Source organism: Pleurodeles waltl, chromosome 7 (genome assembly GCF_031143425.1).
Source record: "Pleurodeles waltl isolate 20211129_DDA chromosome 7, aPleWal1.hap1.20221129, whole genome shotgun sequence".
Lineage (NCBI taxonomy): Eukaryota > Metazoa > Chordata > Amphibia > Caudata > Salamandridae > Pleurodeles > Pleurodeles waltl.
The window spans coordinates 1,144,680,114-1,144,699,128 of NC_090446.1; the positions used below are offsets into that span (position 1 = coordinate 1,144,680,114).

Below are 19,015 nucleotides of genomic sequence, written 5' to 3' on the forward strand. Positions count from 1 at the left end.
AAAATTAAGGTTTGTTCCTAGACATAAGGATCAGACCAATCCATGGAGACTATTTTCATAGTTGTAGCTTGGCAAATCGATCAACATTTTGCTCATTGTTAATTGTCCTAATATGACCATTGGACGGACTGAAAGTTGACTAGTCCTCCGGATATCTGCACTATGCTGCTATTAATCATCACCAAACCCAGACACGAAGGATCCAGTCTACTTTAAAACCAAATGATGACTGGTCTCTGTATTTCGTTTGTAGTTGTGCAAACATTAGCTCACATACATGTGGAAATAAGATTTGTGTAAAAGAAAATAAATTAGGTACAGTGGAAGCTTTTGGTGTATCTGCTTTCTCCCAGCGTGAGCTCAAACCTGTGAACAATACCAGGAACAGTGTCTATTGTTATTAAGCCAATAACAATCCTGCTTGTCAACTGTTCTATTTATTGTGCTAAAGTATATCCTGAGGATTGCTAAGATGCTTCCCCCTCCTCTTCAGCGAGGTTCTTCAAGCTGACGTCCATGCGGACCTCCAGGCTCTCCCTGGCTTGCGGTGGTGGTGGCGGCGGCAGCTCTTCCTTCGGCTCCACTGGCAGCGGGGTCGTAGTTGGCGGGGGGACAAGGCTAGTCTGTGAGAGCCGACCCTGAGAAGATACTGGCCGGTCCTTCAGAGGCCTGGATAAGGCTGAAAGGCAAACATTGTAGATGAGTTCTCACTGTCCTGCCTCCCACCTTTGACAGCTGGTATGTTAAGATGAAAGATATCTCTACATATGCTCACCAGTGATTTCCAAAAGTGCAGCTATGGGACTAACAAAGTAAGGAGTAAAGTTAATATACAGAATTGCAAACTATGCTAATGCACAGTACACATTGTGCGCTCTCTCTACTTAAGTTCAGTTCGTCAGACGTACCAGTGCATGAGAATTCATGTTAAAAGGCTGCCACTTCACCTTTTAATGTGCACACAGTTTCATCTTGCCACACTACGTTGGAGAACTGCAATATCTGGTACTACCAACGCATGTGGCGATGTTCTTTACTCCGCAGTGTACACTGATCTGTGCTTCAGACTCCTGAAGTTCTGCACATACATGGGCTTCCGGCAGAGCACATAATCCACATGCAAAGGGCAGACCAGGGCTAGGGAGTCACATAAGTATTGGGTTTAGGACTGGGTCAAATACATGCACATAGAAACGTATGCTTTAGGCGCAGCACGGATTTATGCCTTAAACAAGTGCACATAATAGAACAGTGCTTCACATATCAAAGAGCAGATATGTTTCACTCACACATGCAAAATATAGATCTACGCTTCACATGCATGCACAGCAGATCTGTTTCATACGCATGCACAATGCCGATTTGTGTATCATGTGATGACGTGTGCTCCAAAAAGCTTGAATTTCCCTAGCCTTCCTCATACGAGTGCAGACTCGAGCTTCATAATTATACATAACACAGATCACGCATACGCAAATGCAGTAACTTGATGTTTATTGAACTTGCATACACAAGCTCAGACACGTTAGACACGTACATAGAGGTGATCGAAGACATACAAAATACGTAGCTCTGTAATTCACATGCATGCACAAGCTAGCAAACTGATATTACACATGCATGTACAGCAAAAATATGTACTGTGTGCGTAGGCACAACACTGTGCTTCAAGCTTTAAGAGACACAGGCCTGTTTTCCATGCACAGCGCGGATTTGTTTTCTCCGTGGTAAATGCCCTGCGGTCTGTGGTTGGTGGAAACAGTGAAACAGTGAAAGGGCTTTAAGCAATAACAAATTTAAGGTCTTATTTTACTACGGTTTTATGTGAGTGCGTGACGTAAAGTGATGTAAAGCAATGTATCGATTTACTTACCATTTTTAAATAGAGCGGCCGCGCAACCCTTGGTAAATCTGGGCCTCGGTGCTGTTTTTTTGATTTTTTTTTAAATAAATGATATGAGTACTAGAACATGGATGTCAAAGGCCACCCAGAGCCTCCTGTAAAACTGCACCAATGGAAAATTGAGCGTTGATAGCAACCTCGAAACAGCTCTTACGTTCTCCATCCCAGGTAGAGTGACGTAATAAATAAAAAGAAGACGGAATAAGAGACAAATGGAACGGTTTAATGTGAGGAAGAAAGGTTATTGTGAGGCAAATACAGATTCCGACGTAAAATGATATTTGACTATTTTATAACAATTAAAAATTAGCAAGCAAGCCTTGGATGAATACGTGCTTAATAAATGGTAAACACAGTCACATGGACTCACATGCCAGACCAGACAGAGTCCCCGCATCAGAGGTGATTTGGTGGCAATGGCTGGGATCACAGCAGGTCTTCACTGCAATATGTTTGGTTTCTTCGGTTTCTGGGATTTTTGGTCATGTTGTTATTCAAGTCTGTCACTTCGGGTACAGTTTCCAGATGATTCTTCCAAGACAGACTCGATGCTGCAGGTGACTGGGTGGTTTCAATCACTCAGGACTCAGTTGACCAGGGTGTCTGGATCACTAAAACACCTTGAAGAAACAGTGTGGATTCTGGGTTAGTGATGGGCGGTGCTAGCATTTCCTTTGTAAACATGGATGCATCCTTTGGCAGTCCTGTATGAATACAGATTGTTCAGTTCCCTAATTCCACAAAGACCCTGCTGCTTCAACCAACCTTTCTTGGCAGAGGGGGACTACATCACGTGCTTGTGATCTGATTAGGTCAAAATATTTCCGTAGTAATTCTGAGGGCGTTTTTGCATCATTGTCAATGTAAGGTGAGATCCACAAAACCAACAGAAATATCATCCTCGTTTTTTCTCAGTGACCCTGCTTCTTGTTTGTTACAATGAAGTGCTTAGAAGAACCAGTTTGAGTGGCCATTAGTGACTGGTTGGGAATTCTGAGCAAGGAGGAGCAGATAATTAATGTCTTCCGAAAGTATTTTGACACAGTGATGTGATGTGATTCACGTTTGGAACCTGAAGGGTTAAGTAAATAGAAAACCTCAGGGCCCGTAATAAGGCATCTAGAGCTTCCTTCTCAGTCAGGGCAGAGCCAGAACCAAAGGCTTCTTTGGAGTCAGTTCCACCGTGCCCTTCGTTTTCCGATTCTTTTGATGCCTTATCAATTCCTGGCCGTGAGATACACTATCTGCTGTGCGCTTTTGTTAGGCTGCTCCAGGATGACTGGAAGAAGCGGTGCACGGGTGGATGATGTTTCTTTGGTGTAGTCCGCCAGTATGCCGGGGAAGGCACTGTTGTTAATGGTGAGCCAGAGACTTATTGTGAAATGTCAAAGCTCGTTGTTTCTTTCAACAGGCATGCCAGCCTGAGCAAAACCCCTTACATTTGGATAATCTTCGATGGGTCACTGTGCTATGTCCTATATCGTGGCTGTTGATATGTAGCTTTGCTGTAGGCCAAGTGTGACAACTTTGTCAACTTGGACAGTTTAGGTAATGGGTATTTGGGGAAAATGACTTTTCATTTGAAAGCTGAGAACAAAACAATCTGCCTCACATCCCTACGAGGAGGCATCTAAAACTAGGCTGGGCTGTTTGGTGGCACCATATTCTCTCAGTGCTTTGACTGTCAAAAGTGAATTTTGTTCCCTGAAATGTTTCATGACTAGATGTGCTCTCTATGATGGACGGTCACTCTCCAATAAGTGAGCCAACGGATGTTGCATGGCTCGTAAGCTTGGCAGAAATCGATGGTAATAGCTCGGGGTATAAATAAGAATGAAGTTAAATTATTTGTATCTTCCAGAATGCCATGCCATGCCCTGCGCTGCACTCATCCTTAATGTGATGTGGGCAGATAATGTAAATTGCGCATTGGCAGACATTAACCCTTTCATCGAGATATTGACATTTATTGATATTGACAGCTGTGTGGTCTTCACCACTTCACCCGAGGATGACCTGCAGGTATGGATTTTGAGCCTGCGTAAATTTGATTCGGAGTGTGCTTCCAGATAGCAAAGTCAACCCCACAAAGTATGTCATAATCAAACTGTTGTGGGATTTAATGTAGAGCAGGTAGGTGTCCGGTGTAACTGTACACGTCTGTTCATATCTTTTTCGAAGAACATCACCTTTCTGGCCTGGCCAAGGTAAAAGCTACCGAGCTAAATAATTGGGGATTTAAAGGCTATGCAACAACTCACACACATTTAAACATCTCGAGCAACTTGTTTGAAGTGTCACCATGTGCTACTCCGGACCTGCACAGGTATGTATCTCTTTTTCACATCATTATTACATCGGCACATCCTTCTTCCCAGTCAGTTCTCTTGGACGAAGCCTTGTGTGATCTGTGCTTTGCCACTATATTTACCCATCCTTTCAAGCTGCTTTGGTCTTCAGCGGCATCTAATGTTTCATGCAGTCTCATTTCCCTTCTTCTCTGCCATCTGCACAAGCCACCTGCTGTTCAATACTTCACACCCATTTCTCTCACGCAGCATTTATCCAGTGCACCTCTCTCGGTCTAACCATCCATTTAAAGGGGTCAACCCTAATATTCAGGTTCCGTTTCTCCATATAGCCACTCATTTCAGCCTCTCTCCTTCTCTTGGGTATCTCATCTGTTCACCGGCTTACCCTGTCTGCTTTAAAGGGGACGCCCAGTGGAGAGAAAAAAATCTCTTCTGCCGCTCCTCCATTTCTAACAATTACCAACAACAGGTATTCTAGAATGCTACTTTCTTTGATAACGTCAGCTGGGGTTCGCAGATGGATAATATCATCATTCAGTCAATGGCATTTTATGGATGCATGTATTCTTTATGATCAGTTTTTCCACTAGTCCATTCATGCAAATAATTATTTGGTTATTGTTCCATCTTCCTTCCATTTTAGGGTTTAGTCTACAGCCTCCTGCGATGCCTCAAGTTTCTGAGCCATTTTACATTTATGCGGAGCCACTATCAAGCACATAAAACTCTTGCAAGTGAATTATTTCAGACCAGTTAATTCGAGTAAGGATACTCCCTGCAGCCTCTCACCAAACTACAACTGCACTTAATACAACTAACGGCTGGCTGTACTCTGGCACTCAAGCTCATTTGCATTTTGAAGATTGTGGGTGGCAAGAGCTGGTGGAAAGCAGCAAAGACGTCCAATCTTTTTTTTCAGACTTCCTTTCCTCTCAGTCTAACCCATTTCTGCTTACACGAACGTCTGGCACACGATCACCTCACGCCATGTTTGCAAGCATGTTCGCCATTAGCATCACCGCATGTCCAACGAGCTATTGTGAAGAAGGCCTCACAAGCTGGTGGTCATCATCGAAAAACAGGTTTAGAGAAAGTGTTCTGTATTATGGCTCCTCGCCAATGCATATTCATTTAAAACATGTAGCAGCTAAACATTACACTTATACCAGAGATAATACTGCATATAATATTGCATGAACTACAAATGTTCTCAAGACACACATCTGAAAGTAGTAAATACCCGGGCCACGCTTGCTCCTCCTTGATCAGTATTCCGTTTCCAATGCATGCTGGCCCTACCAACAGAGACTCCATTCCCTGAACACACCTGTCCCTAACCGAACACCTCTCAATCCATTCCTTGTCCACACTTACCCCTGATCTCAAAACTCACCTCAAGTCTTGCCTGCACCGGCTCCCAACTTAGGAACTGTCACCTAATTTATACCCACCATACCTCCCACCAGTGAACTCTCAGCCACGTAACTAACCATACCTGTTTCCTGAAAGAGAAATCCTAACTGCATGGCCTTACACCTGTCTCCTATCAGAGAAACTCTCACTCTGTTACCTGTTTACCTGTCCTCCATGCACTGCTTATTCTAATTTGTTATCTCACTTACACCATGTAAAATATTAGCATTTACAAGTACAGTTATGACATTGCAAATCAAATATTTTTTGAGAACACTGTGTATGATAGAGCGTCGAGTTATTGTTAATGTAGTGTGGCTAACGAGTTGAATATACTGTGTAAGGAGGTGCACGAGTTACAATAGTAATTTGAAGGTGTTGCATAAATTATAAATTAAAGGTATACATTTAGAAATGTAAATTTTTCTGTACTCTAACTTTTGTTTGTAGCTAAATAATAAATATAGTAATATTGATGTAAAGGTGGAGCATACGTTATAAATTTAAGATATAACTATAACTTAGAATTTCTAATGTTTGTGTATTTTATGCTTGTTTTGTGTAGAAAGGATAACGTTTTTCTAACTATAACATAGGGTTGACCATTGTTTTTTTAATTTAATTTTAATGTTTTTTTGCTTTTTAATAACAAATGTTTTTGAAACCATAGTTTGCTGCCATCAAGTGGAGTGTCATTAAGTGAAATGTGGTACAGTAGAGTGGAGGAGGGTTTTGTAAAGTGTACTGTTGTAGAGTACAGTGTCATACAGTGGGGTAGAGTGGAATTTAGTACAGTGGAGTAGAGTGGAGTGTTATACAGTGGAGTGCCATACAAAGGAGTGGCCTAGAGTGGAATAGCATAGCACTTTAGTGGCATAGAGTAGAATAGCGTACAGTGGAGTGGCCAATAGTAGATTGGGGTAGAGTGTGGTGTGAACAGTGGAGGAGGCTAGAGTGCACTGACATAGAGTGCAGGGGCATACAGTTGAGTGAGTTACAGTGTAGTGGCATACAGTACATTAGCATAGACTGGAGTGTCAAGGAGTGGAATGACGTGGAGCTGAAAAGGGTAGAGTGGAGTGTCATACAGTGTAGTGGTGTAGAGTGGAATACCGTGGAGTGGCGTACAATAGAGCATGTAGAGTGTGGTGGCATAGAGTGGACTAGCATAGAGTAGAGTAGGGAGAGTGGAGCTGCATACAGTGGAATAGCATAGAGGGGAATTGCATAGGGTGCAATGGTGCAGACTGGAGTGGCATACACTGGGGTAGAGGCAGTGGGGTAGAATAGGGTGCAGTGGCATGCAGTGGAGTGGCATACATTGGAATACTGTATAGTCAAGTGGAATGGCATACAGTGGAGTACCTAGAGTGGAGTGCTGTGCAATGGAGTTGCGCACAGTGCAACAGTGTAGAGTGGATTCGCGTACAGTGAAGCTGTGTACAGTGTAATGGCATACAGTAGAGTGTTTTAGAGTGGAGATGCGTATAGTGGAGTGAGATCCAGTGTTGTGGCATCCAAGGAATAGCATAGAGTAGAGTAGAGCTGTGTACACTGGACTAGTATACAGTACACAGCGGAATAGTATACACTGGAGTGGGGTAGAGTGGAATGGCATAAATTGGAATAGCTTAGAGTGGAGTGGCGTGCAGTTGAGTAGCATACAGTACGAAGGCATAGAGTGGAGTGAGGTACAGCATAGTGGAATACAGTGGAATAGTGTAGACTGGAGTGCCGTATAGTTCACTGGCATAAAGTGGAGTGTTGTAGAGTGGAATACCGTAGAGTGGGCTGTTGTAGAGTGCAGCGGGGTAGAGTGTAGTGGTATACACTGTAGTGGCGTACAGTGCAATAGCATACTGTTGAGTGGCATGGAGTGGAGTGTTGTACAGTGGAGTGGCACAGAGTGGAATAGCGTGGAGTGGAGTGAAATACAGAAGACTAACGTATAGTGGAGTGGCAAAGAGTGGTGTGACGTAGATTGTGGCAGAGCGTAAATACGTACAGTGGAGTAGTGTAGAGTGCAGTGTGTAGAGTAGGGCTGCCTAGAGTGGAGTAAGGTACAATGTAGTGGCATGCAGTACAATAGAGTAGAGTGGAGGGGCGAAGAAAGGTATAGCATATGGTGGAGTGTCAGAGTATAGTGGCGTAGAGTGGAAGAGCACAGAGTTGAGTGACATAGAATGGACTGCCTTAGAGTGGAGTGGGGAGAGTGGAGTTGCGTACAATGTAGCACTGAGGGTACTAGTGCAGAGTGCAGTGCATAGACAGAGTGTAGTGGGGTAGAGTAGAGTGGCGTACAGTGCAGTAGCATACAGTCGAGTGTGTACAATGGAATACCATATATTAGAGCGGTGTACAGTGGAGTGGCATAGAGTTGAATAGCAAACCATGGAGTGCTGTACACTTGAGTTACATATAGTGGAAAAGTGTAGAGTGGATTAGCATGCATTGTAGTGGTGTACAGTGCACTGGCATACAGTCAAGTGTGTTAAGAGTGGAGTGGCGTACAGTGGAATAGTATGGAGTGGCATAGTGCAGTGGCTTAGAATCGAGTGGTGTGCAGTGGAGTGTTCTACAGTGGACTGATATAAACTGTAGTGAGGTACAGTGTACTGGTGTCCAGTGGAATAGCATAGAGTGGAGTGGCGTAGAGTGGAGTTGTGTACACTGGAATATGAACATTGGAGTGGTGTAGAGCGGAGTGGCATACCATGGAGGAGTGTACAGTACAGTGTCAGAGTGAGGTACAGTGCAGTGGCGTACAGTGGAACGTTACAGACTGGAATGGCATAGAGTGTAGTGGCGCACAGTGCACTGGCAGAGAGTGGAGCATTGTAGAGTGTAGTGGGGTAGAGTGTAGTGGGGTAGACTGTAGTGGCATAGAGTCTAATAGCATATTGTGGAGTGGAATTGAGTAGAGTGTTGTATTGTGGAGTGGTGTAGAGTGGAAAATCATAGAGTGGAGTGTTGTAGAGAGGCATGGTATAGAGTGGAGTGGTGTAAAGAACAGGGTAGAGAGGTGTGCCAAAGAGTAGAGTGGCATAGAATGTAGTGTGAAAGAGTGTAATAGCATATAGTGGAGTAGCATAACATGCAGTGGCGTAGAATGGAGTGGTGTACAGTGGTATGAGGTACAGTATAGTCCATACTGTACAACAGTGTAGAGTGAAGTGTCGTACAGTGGAGGGGCATAAAGTGCAATAGCGTATAGTGGAGTGTCAGAGTGTAGTGGCTTAGAGTGGAATAGCACAGGGTGAGGAGAGTGGAGTTCCATTCAGTGGAATAGTGCTCAGCAGAGTGGAACAGAGGGGATCAGTGTAGAGTGCAGAGGGGTAGACTGGAGTGGGGAAGAGTAGAGCAGCATACATTGTAGTGGCATAGAGTGTAGTGGGGTAGAGTAGAGTGATGTAGAATGCAGTGACGTATAGTGGATTCTGTATATTCGAGTAGCACACAGTGGAGTGGAATAAAGTAGAATGACAGAGAGTGGAGTGCAGAACAGTGGAGCTGTGTATAGCTGATTAGCGTACAGTGTAGAGGTGTGGAGTGCAGTGGCATACATTGGAGTGTGTTAGAGTGAAGTGGTGTACAGTGGACTAGCATAGGGTGGAGTGGAGTTTTCTAGAGCGGCAGGCATAGAGTAAGGTGAGGTACGGTGTAGTGGCATACTTTGGAGACACATAGAGTGGAGTTGTGTACACTGGAGTGGCATTCAGTGTAATAATGCACACTGGAGCAGGGTAGGGTAGAGTGGCGTTGAGTGGAATATCGTAGTGTGGCGTGCAGTGGGGTAGTGTACAGGTTGGAGAGCCGTAGAGCGGAGTGGCATACAGTGGAGTAGTGTAGAGAGGAGTGTCTTTAGATGACTACAGCCTGAACCGCTGAACAAAACTAAACCAAATTTGTCAGGAAGCTAGTTCTTGGTACGCAGATTGTGCTTTTTGTTATTTGGTGTAAATCCATGCAATAGTTTTAGAGGTATTAAAGGTTAAAAAATATAGATAACTAGAGTTGCTGAAGCTCAGCGGATCACAGAGATCTCATGGTGAGGTCTAATTGGCTGCCAACACTTCAACCAGAAATTGTTAGCAGCTATTTTGGGACTGGGCTTCAGATGAAAGGATTGCTCCCGCACACAGGGAGCTGCATTTCTTCCAGCTCCCTACGTGCGGGAGCAATGCTGGCTCCCACAGGAGGTGAGGAGCCGGCTGGGCCCGCAGGAGCATTCAAGCCCCCCCCAGGGTCCCCATCAGTGCCCACTGGGTGCCCAGGATGGGACCAGGACACACAGGTAGAAGTGGCTTGGCCCCAGGGGATGGAGTCCCTGGGACCAAAAACAGCCCTGGGAGGGAGCCGTGCAGCCCCGCCCCCTTTTCATAATGGCTAGGCCCTAGGGTTGAGGTCCCTGGGGCCAAATCGGCCTAGGGAACGAGGACCACATGATGCTCCCGTAATAATAATTGGCCTGACCCCAGGAGTTGGGGTCCTCAGGGCCAAAAGCGGCCTGGGGATGGGGGCCACTAGGCCTCTCCCTTTCTAATAATTATCCAGGTCCTAGGCGATGGGGGCCTATCGCCTGGGGACAAAATCGGCCCACCCAGGGAAGGGGGTCCACGTGGCCCCCCCCTCCCTCTTTCAATAATTGGCTGGGCCTTGTGGGCCCTGGGGTCAAAATCAGCCCAGGGAGGGGGGCCACATGCCCCCCTCCCTCCTCAATACTTTGCCGGGACGTAGGGGATTTGGTCCCTGGGGCCAAAATCAGGCTGGGAGGGGGGGACTTAGGGGCCGAAGAGCGTTCTTGGCACAGGGTTAGGTAGGGTTAAGGAGGGTTGGCCGCAGAGCCTGGCCTGCGACCAAGTCCTGCAGCCAACACTTGCCAGGCATGTCCAAAGGCCGTGCGTGGTTGGCAGGTTACAGGGGGTTGGCGGCAAGGGCTTCCATGGCAGTGGTTGGATTAATGTAAAGTAATTAAATATTGCTAAACATTGAAAAACCCTAGAAATGCACTGAGAAAATCAAGCGTTACAGGGACGTTATAGTTTGGTTCACATTTTACTCTCATAAAACCACAGAATTTAAGCAGTTATGGTTATCTCAAGTAACTATAAGTCGCGCCCTAAGATAACAATAACTTGCGCCCTCTCCTTGCACTACTAATTACCCCAGATATTACATCACTGATGACAGCATTGGTAATATCACTATAACATTTGCAGTAAAATTATTGAGAAGAAAACTTTGCATGGCGGGGGCGCGAGTTATAATTATCTTGCGGCATGAGTTATAGTTACCTTACTTGCGATAACTATAGCTTCTGAATTCCTATGGTTTTGTGGAGTAAAATGTGAACCATAATTATAGCATCCCTGTAACCTCTGTTTTTTTAGTTTTTGAAGATAATTCGTATGTTTTTTAAAATTTTATTTCCTAACTATAACATCCCTGTAACTGTTGTTTTTTTCAGTGGAAAAAACAAAACAAATATATATATTCACTTACAAAAACAAAGGTTACAGGGACATTATAGTTAGGCTCACATTTTAAAATACTAAAGCATGGAAATTCACCTGTTATAGTTAATTGAAGTAACTATAACTCGCGCCCCCACCATGCACAGTTTTTTCATCACATTTTTACTACAAATAATACATAGATACTATCATGTTATCAAAGATGTCCTGAGTGCTGTAATCTTTGGGCTAATTAGCAGTGCACCGCGAGGGTGCAAATTATAGTTACCTTAGGACACACAAATGTGTGTGCAGGAAAACAGTTGAAAACATTGCTCCTACAAGCAGGGGGCTGCTATTTAAAGCAGCTCCCTCCTTGTGGGAGCAATGCTAGGTATATATATATATATATATATATATATATATATATATATATATATATATATATATATATATATATATATATATATATATATATATCTCTCTCCCATTAGTGAGATGGAATAGGTAGGGAGAGATATTGTCATTGCAATGGTCTCTCCATGCAATGACTTCAAAGAATAAGACTAGCAAGATGTTTGATATGAATGTTATAGTTACCTTCGGAAGCAGAGTGGAATAGAGTCACTTCTGACCTAATGGTAAAGGTCATGTGCCGTCACTCAGTAGGCTGAAGGGTCATAGCCGAGTATTGCTTGGCAGTGTGTTTGTTTATTTACTACTGTTTTACTGGTAAACCTTACTAGTGATAGAACATCCATGTTTCTTACCAATCACAAGCGTGGGTTGTCTGTCATAGGTATGTCTAGAAACATCACAGTAAGGAGTCATTGGTGGCCTAAAGGTTAAGGTCACAGACCCTCACACTGAAAGTTGAGGGTTCCACTCCACGTGTGCCCATGGTCATTTTCCTTCTTTAATTTCTTTTAAACTTCAAAAGTTCAAGGTTCATACTGAAAAGTGATCTCACTCTTTTTAATTGGCAAATACATTTTTCTTCTCAATTTGTCCAGAAATATCTCATTCAAAGTATATCATTCATATTCCTCTCACTCTCTTTCTCTCTCTCAATTTCTCTTTTTCAATCTTTCTCCCAACCATACACATACTCAGACCCTAACACACCCACTCACAGACCCACTCAGACACTCACGCACCCACTCAGACCCTCGTGCACCCACTTACAGCCCCAATCAGACTCTCAGATGAAAACTCTGTTTTCTGACAGCGGGAGCTGTGTGACAGCTCCTGCTGTCAGACAGTGGACTTTGTGTGCTTTTGCTTAATGGGGGCTGTCAGCGGATTCATACCAAACCACAATAGTAGTCTAAAAATTGAAAAAATAACATTTTATCACAGGCTATAAATGATTAAAGTTAAGTAAAGTCATAATGCATAACAACGTTAGTTAGAAATTAAATAAAAATGTGAGGGTGAGTGATTTTTGTAAAATAATGTTCCAAAATATTATTTAAAAATATATATCTAAATACATTTACAAAATAAAAACAACATACTAAAGTATTGTTCAAGAATAATAGTTTAAAAATTGATATATTTAAATTTACAAATTAGAAAGTGTAAAAATTTAAAGAAGTAGTAAGTTGGATTATTTTCTCTAAGTGGTCATAGGCTGATATTATTTGTATTAAATTATTTTCAATCTTTTAACATTATATTTGTTTTATATTTTTAATAAAAAATAAACTTTATTAAATTTCCCCTTATGTTTCTATTAGGACAGTGCCACAAACAAGTGGAAAGTTAATAATAGTAACTTTACAATTGTAAATTCAGGTGTAGGGAACTCCACCTCCTCTTCTGAGGGATGGAGACTCATAAGTCCACAACTATGCTTGAAACTATACTCAGAAATGATGAATAGTAAAAGAAGTGGAGAATTAAACCTAGGTATAGGAGAAGATCTAGGCATGATTACATCTACACTTGCAATCTTACCTTCACAATTCGAGACCTTACTCTATTCCTTGACGTTAGCTACTCACAACAGAAGAAATATCACTCAACTCTTTAACCACAGATGTCTCTGAATAAAGGCACTCTTACTACGTTTCAGGAGTTCCCTCACTGTAGCACAGAAAATCTAACCCCCAAAAAACACTACAAACATAAATACCTCTTAAAAAGAATACACTTAATTAGAATGCCTTTTCTCAAAATATTTAACATTGAAACACACAAATTCTGGTTAAATAGCTTATCCTCAAAGCAGTCATAATTTGTGGCTATCATTTTTAAATAGGGGTATCCAAAGCTGGGTCCAGGAGGGATGGACCTTTGTTAGGTTTCAGGGCACCCATGGATTATTTAGCACATTTCCACATTGGTTCAGTGTATCAAATATCCTTTATGGAATTCCTAAAAATCATGCATGATTTTAGCCCTTCTTGACCTACGTTGGATACACCTGGTTTAAATTCATGCATTGCAGGGAATTCTGTCTTATCTCATTGGCCACACCAAGTCACCTCCATTACCACTTCTCTTTTTATGTCCTCTGTATTCTTCTTTGGCTGGCTATCATCTACTCCCTAAATTGGTCTCCTCCAAAATTTATAATGGGGATGCACTTGTGAGCCCTTACCAATTGCTGAACAAAGCCAATATCCAATCCCCCTTCTGTAAATATTTTTCCATCGTGCTCTGTAAGCCCATAAAGGAGACCAAACAGTTTCAAAGTATGATCATGACAAAATTATAGGCTTCATCACTTAAAAAGTGCCCTTCTGTTTTCATTTTTGCAAATGTTGGCCAATGTTTTTGTTCTCATTTCAGGAACCTTTATGTATTTTGATGCTGTTTGAACTTACCGAATTTGCCATCTATAATCTTTAGGAAACTGCTCTCTTCAAACAAATCTTTTCTATCAAAATGTTTAGACCTATTACCATTTGGTATTTGACCTGTTGCCCTTCAAACAAAGGAATCCATACCCGATTTGCTGTTCCTGCTCAAAAAAGAATAATAACTGCAATTCCTGTCCTTGCATGCAACGATAGGGACCTTTCCCCCATTTCATGACCACATGTGCTGACAACAGAGGAACCCCTCTCTCTGCTGATGGCTCTCTGATATACAGCCTCCAAGTTAAAAGCATTATGATGTATAGTCCATATGGTCCACCCAGTTACAAATAACTAAATACCATGAGTGCTGGAAGACGACTTGGCGCTCCGAGGTCTCTCTGGCACGTTGTTGGCATCTGTCTTTATTGAAGATTGAGATGATTTCCCTCGAATCTTAGAAGCTGTCATAATTTGTTAACATAAAAGACAGAAATAAGTAATTTAAACTTCCGTTCAGAATGTGAAACACAATTGATTATTTCATATTAAAGATCATCAGTTTTACATTGCTTTCTTATTACCTCAAATTCAATTATTTAGGGCCACATTATCACTGGCTCTGTGTTTGGCCTGAAATGTCCTGCACCTGATAACATCCAACTCCACTGAGCCAAAATTCAGAGTTTTCCTTCAACAATGGGGAATTACATTAGAATTGTATTGCTTATATAACCAAAATTCACATGTCCTGGTGATTACCAGGCCTTATTACCCAATAGGTTTCAGCAGCTGTGACCTGGCGAAATGTATCTGGGGGAGTGAAGTACAGGAGTGTGGTGTTAGCCGTCAAACTCATAATTCAGTTATGTGTGTTTACAGAAGACGACACACATAACGGAATTATCCTCTGCTACGCAGAGTAAGGGCTATTGAGTGTTAATTACATGATTAGAGACATCTTTAAGTTCAAAAGAAGCTCTACACGTGTTGTTTAAGTTGAGAAAATATTTGAGCCGTTCTGTTGCTGGGCACTGCCCCAGTACTAAGCCTTTTTTTGGCTATTTGGGGTCCTTCTGGCTTAGGCCTTTATAACTTTTTGTCCTCATAAGCTATCCACGCCTAATTTGTGTTCTTTCTTCCAACATCCTGGGGACTCTAAAGGAACCCAGGGTTTGTGGATTCTCCTGGCGGGGGCCGAGAAAATAACCAAGGTATAGCTAAATTTGTGTTTTTGGAAAAAATGCTAAAGTCACAATCTTTCCAGTTAACAGAAATATGCAAAACTGAATAAAAATACCTAATTTTTTATCACACATTTGGCATTTTTCAAAGAGCTAGCCCCTTTTTCATTGTTGTGTATGCTTTCAACCTACTTCGAGCTTTTGGTGCAAACCAGTGTGAAATCCCTGGGTGATCCAGGAAAGCTATATATTTTTGAAAAGTAGATACAATTCCAAATTTAGCAAGGGGTCATGTGTAGCTCTCTCAAGGTTCCCCCCGCCCCTAATGAAAATAACTGTTGAAATTAAGAAATATTGAAAACGAGTAGGAAAAAAACAGCAAATTGTGACAATGTTTCTTATTTTTGTCACAATGGTGAATATGCAAGAGGAATGTACCATTACATTCATTAAACCCTTTTGTTTATGGGGATATATAGGGTGTGTAGGTTCTCCAAGAACCTGAGGTACCCAGAAAGAATAACTGAGCTGCACTATAAAATGTGTTTTCATTGTTTATGGGGTATAGATTAGTTCATATGGTGACATATGTAGACTTAAAAATATGTATCACATTTTTTATTTCTGAAATGGGCACAAGATATGGAGTTTAGAAGCAGCAGCAAAATCCGATTTATAATATGAAGTATCTGACTATTCTATGCTCCCACGTCTTCTGATAAAAAACAGTTCCTCTGGACACCTGGGGAATCCAGGAAGGGGTGACTTGTGTGGCTCTCACCAGGTTGTTTACCCACAATCCCTTCCAAACCTCACATGTTGACTAAAAAATCTTTTTCCTCACATTGTCAGAAAGACATTTGGGCCTGGTGGCGGGGGTGAACATTAGCCCATTGCCAGGGGGTCCCTCCCCCTTCAAATATAATCTTGGTGGTCTAGTGGGCTTTCCACACCCCATCTGGGGCAGATTGGAGGAAGACACCTTTAATCTGCTACAGACAAGAGACAGAAAGACTGCTCAGGGTTATATGGGTGAGTGGGGACTAGGCCTGATGCTTGGGTGGGCTGTTCCCATCCATTTATGGCCCTATTAAAAAAATCCCTGGTGTTGAGTGGGCTTTCTGTCTCCTTTGGGGGCAGATTGGAGTTTAGAACCTCCAATCTGCCCTGGGAGAGCAGAAAGACTGTTTGTCCCCCCCATCCGATATAGTCTAAGGTGGTCGAGTGGGCTTTCTGTCCCCCACCTTGGGCAGATTGGAGGTAATTGCCTCAATCTGCCCAGTGGGGGACAGGGGGGTCAATCACACTTTGGAGCTAGGTGGAGCATTTTCCCATTGCCTTGAAATTCGTCCTAGGGGGTCTAGTGGGTGTATCACTGTTTGAGTATCAGCCTTTTGCGGAAATCCCCAAGCAGGGATCCCCTGAGGAACGGTACCATTGAAAGGGAGAGATTATCCCCTGTTCAATGACACCTCCCCCCCAAATCAGTGTTTGGTGAGGCTGAGATATGCCCCTGAGCACAGAAGTAAGTGAAAGTAAAGTTCATAGTTTTATTTTACTTTCACTTTCTGTGTAGTAAAAAAAAACAGCCTTCGGTGCTGGGGAAGTTCTTTCCCAGCTCCCAAGGCTTACAATAACAAAAGGAAATCCCTCTGGTGATCGCAGCAGAGGTACTTCCTGCCACGTGTGTGAGGAAGGCTTGGAGCTGTCCTCAGCACACAAGAATGGTTGCAGACGGCGGCACCAAGCCGTCCTCCCCACCAAAGGGATTAAAGCTGTACATTTCTTATTGACTCCTGAAATAAGTAACCCGAATCAGTGTTTTCCTCATTCTTGCTTTCCAGGCTTCCTATACCTTGGATTCCTTAGCATAAGAGTATGAAGTGTTTAGAAATTTGCAGAACTAACATTTACTGTGATATCCTTGAGGACGTGTACCTAGGCACAGACAGTGTTTTTGCCTACTCCAGTCAAAAGTAATAAGGACAAAAACTGAGATTTGTAAACAGTGCCTTATCTAAGCTTGCCTACTCTCAGACGTAAAAAAAAAAAATTCCTCCCACCATCTCCTATTTTTCTGTTTCCCGACAACAGGCGTGATTTCCTTCTCCCAGGCTTTATATTCTTTTTATGATCTGGCTTTACATCACAGCTTTCACCAGACAATTATGTGAGATCACTACATATTGACTTTGATTGAATCCACATGTTTTGGAGACAGGAGTATGTGTTTTGACTGGGCAGATGCTGAGTGCTTCCACAAAGAAAAGTATTTGCCCTCTATGCAGCTGTGATCATTTTTTTTTATCCAGCTGCCTGAGCTTGAACTTTCAGGGGCACACACATGACACTGGAATACTACTGAAGTGTCTTGGGTAACTAGATAATTTATGTTGTTTTTCTCTTCCAGTAGCACTGTTTGGAGGCGGGCAGTTATTAACCTGCATAGATTTGTAGGAATGACAGTGCAGTTCCTTGCTAGAGTGACCTTGCCCCAGCTTGCGCTTGATGCATGAATGCCCTCATTATTTTTCCCAGCATGGACCTGCTATAGTGGTCCCACGCATCTCTTGTAATTTTGTCCCAGTTGTGGACAAAGAACTTTACCCTTTCCCCGACCTTTATTTGGGAAGCACCAAGACAGCTCACCTTGGGATCCTTGAGACCACAGGCCTTGATCTTCCACCAGTGACCTTGAGTCTCTACCTCTCTGGGGATAGAAGTTGGCATTGGAGCCGTAGCCCCTTCCCTAAGTACCGTAGATTCTGTTATCTTGGTTGTAGTATTGGGACTTAAATGAAGCTCGGCTGGCAGCCAGTCCCCTTCTGCCAGCCCATCCAAACGCAGCTGTTGAGCTAAAACCTTTAAACATATTGTTTTGAGCTTTACTGAAGGCAGTGAATGTAGAAACATATTTGCCCAATGATTTGACAAAGCTTTCACCAAACAGAAGACCCTTTGGATCCTCTGTATCCTCTCTAGTTAACAAGGACCGCTTTGTGTATTTTAGAGATCAGATTTGCATTGGCATTGCTCACTAAACAGATGGCGAGTTCTGCCCATCCTCTCAAGAATTCCAAATTCACCCTGCCATTCTTACGCTTGGCCTTTTCAGCCATATCAAGAATGCAGTGAGAGGACCTAAAATGTCAAATACTTTATCTTGACACTGTTTGAGACACTTTTTGATCCCTTTTCTAGGATCCTTTCCAAATTTAAACACGAAAGTTATAAGATCCAAGTACAAGTTGGGAGTGCTACAGATTTTATTATCTGTGGAGGGTCTTGGACACTCTGCCCAGAGTAATTTATGAGTCTCCCTATCTAGGGACTTTCTGACTCAAATATTTAAATATTTAGATATGTGGTCCATAGGCCACCATTCTGCACTACGCGGATGTTTCATCATAGTTGGATTATTAAACATCTCCCCTCTGAGTGGATCTTTTATCCCAGTAGAGGTGGAGGCTTATTCTAGATCATATCCAAGCCTCCTAAAAGGTCACTGCTTTCTTGTGGATGAAAGACATATTCATCCCATTCCATGTCCTCATCATCCATATTCTCCTCAGAAGAATTTAAAGTGTCCCCCAACTCTATTTGCCATGAAGGTAACTCTTTCCAGTGATGTCGCTATGGACAACCTTTCTCCATGCCACGTAAAGATGGCCTCTTTCTTTTGCCCTGCTGGGAGCACCACTCCCTATTGTAGCCCTTAGGCTATCAACGCTTTAGGTGGGGTTTCATGCCTTCTCCAAGAGTTTCTTCTTTTGAGAAATCTTTCCTCTTTTTTGGGTTCCGAGATAGAAGGGGAGTCCCCACCAGAGTAAGAAAAATAAATTCCTCTGAAGGTGGTGCCTCTTTCTCTTGGCTAGTGAGGCGTCCATCACCTCTATTACTGAGGACCTAAGTTTCTCTTCCAAAAACCTCTTAAGAGACTCCCCCA

At 42.8% G+C, this 19,015-nt stretch overlaps 1 protein-coding gene across 1 annotated transcript in view; it reads right to left on the bottom strand.

Annotated features, from left to right (window-relative positions):
* Positions 1–384: 384 nt before the first annotated feature.
* Positions 385–19,015, bottom strand: part of QRICH2 (glutamine rich 2) — a 479,286-nt gene continuing 460,655 nt past the window's right edge. The window contains exons 20-21 of the mRNA XM_069201754.1: positions 14,248–14,349; positions 385–679 (exon numbers count right to left, since the gene is read on the bottom strand). Coding sequence (XP_069057855.1) covers positions 468–679; positions 14,248–14,349 — 314 coding nt within the window. The 3' untranslated portion in view covers positions 385–467. The remainder of the gene's footprint in view (positions 680–14,247; positions 14,350–19,015) is intronic.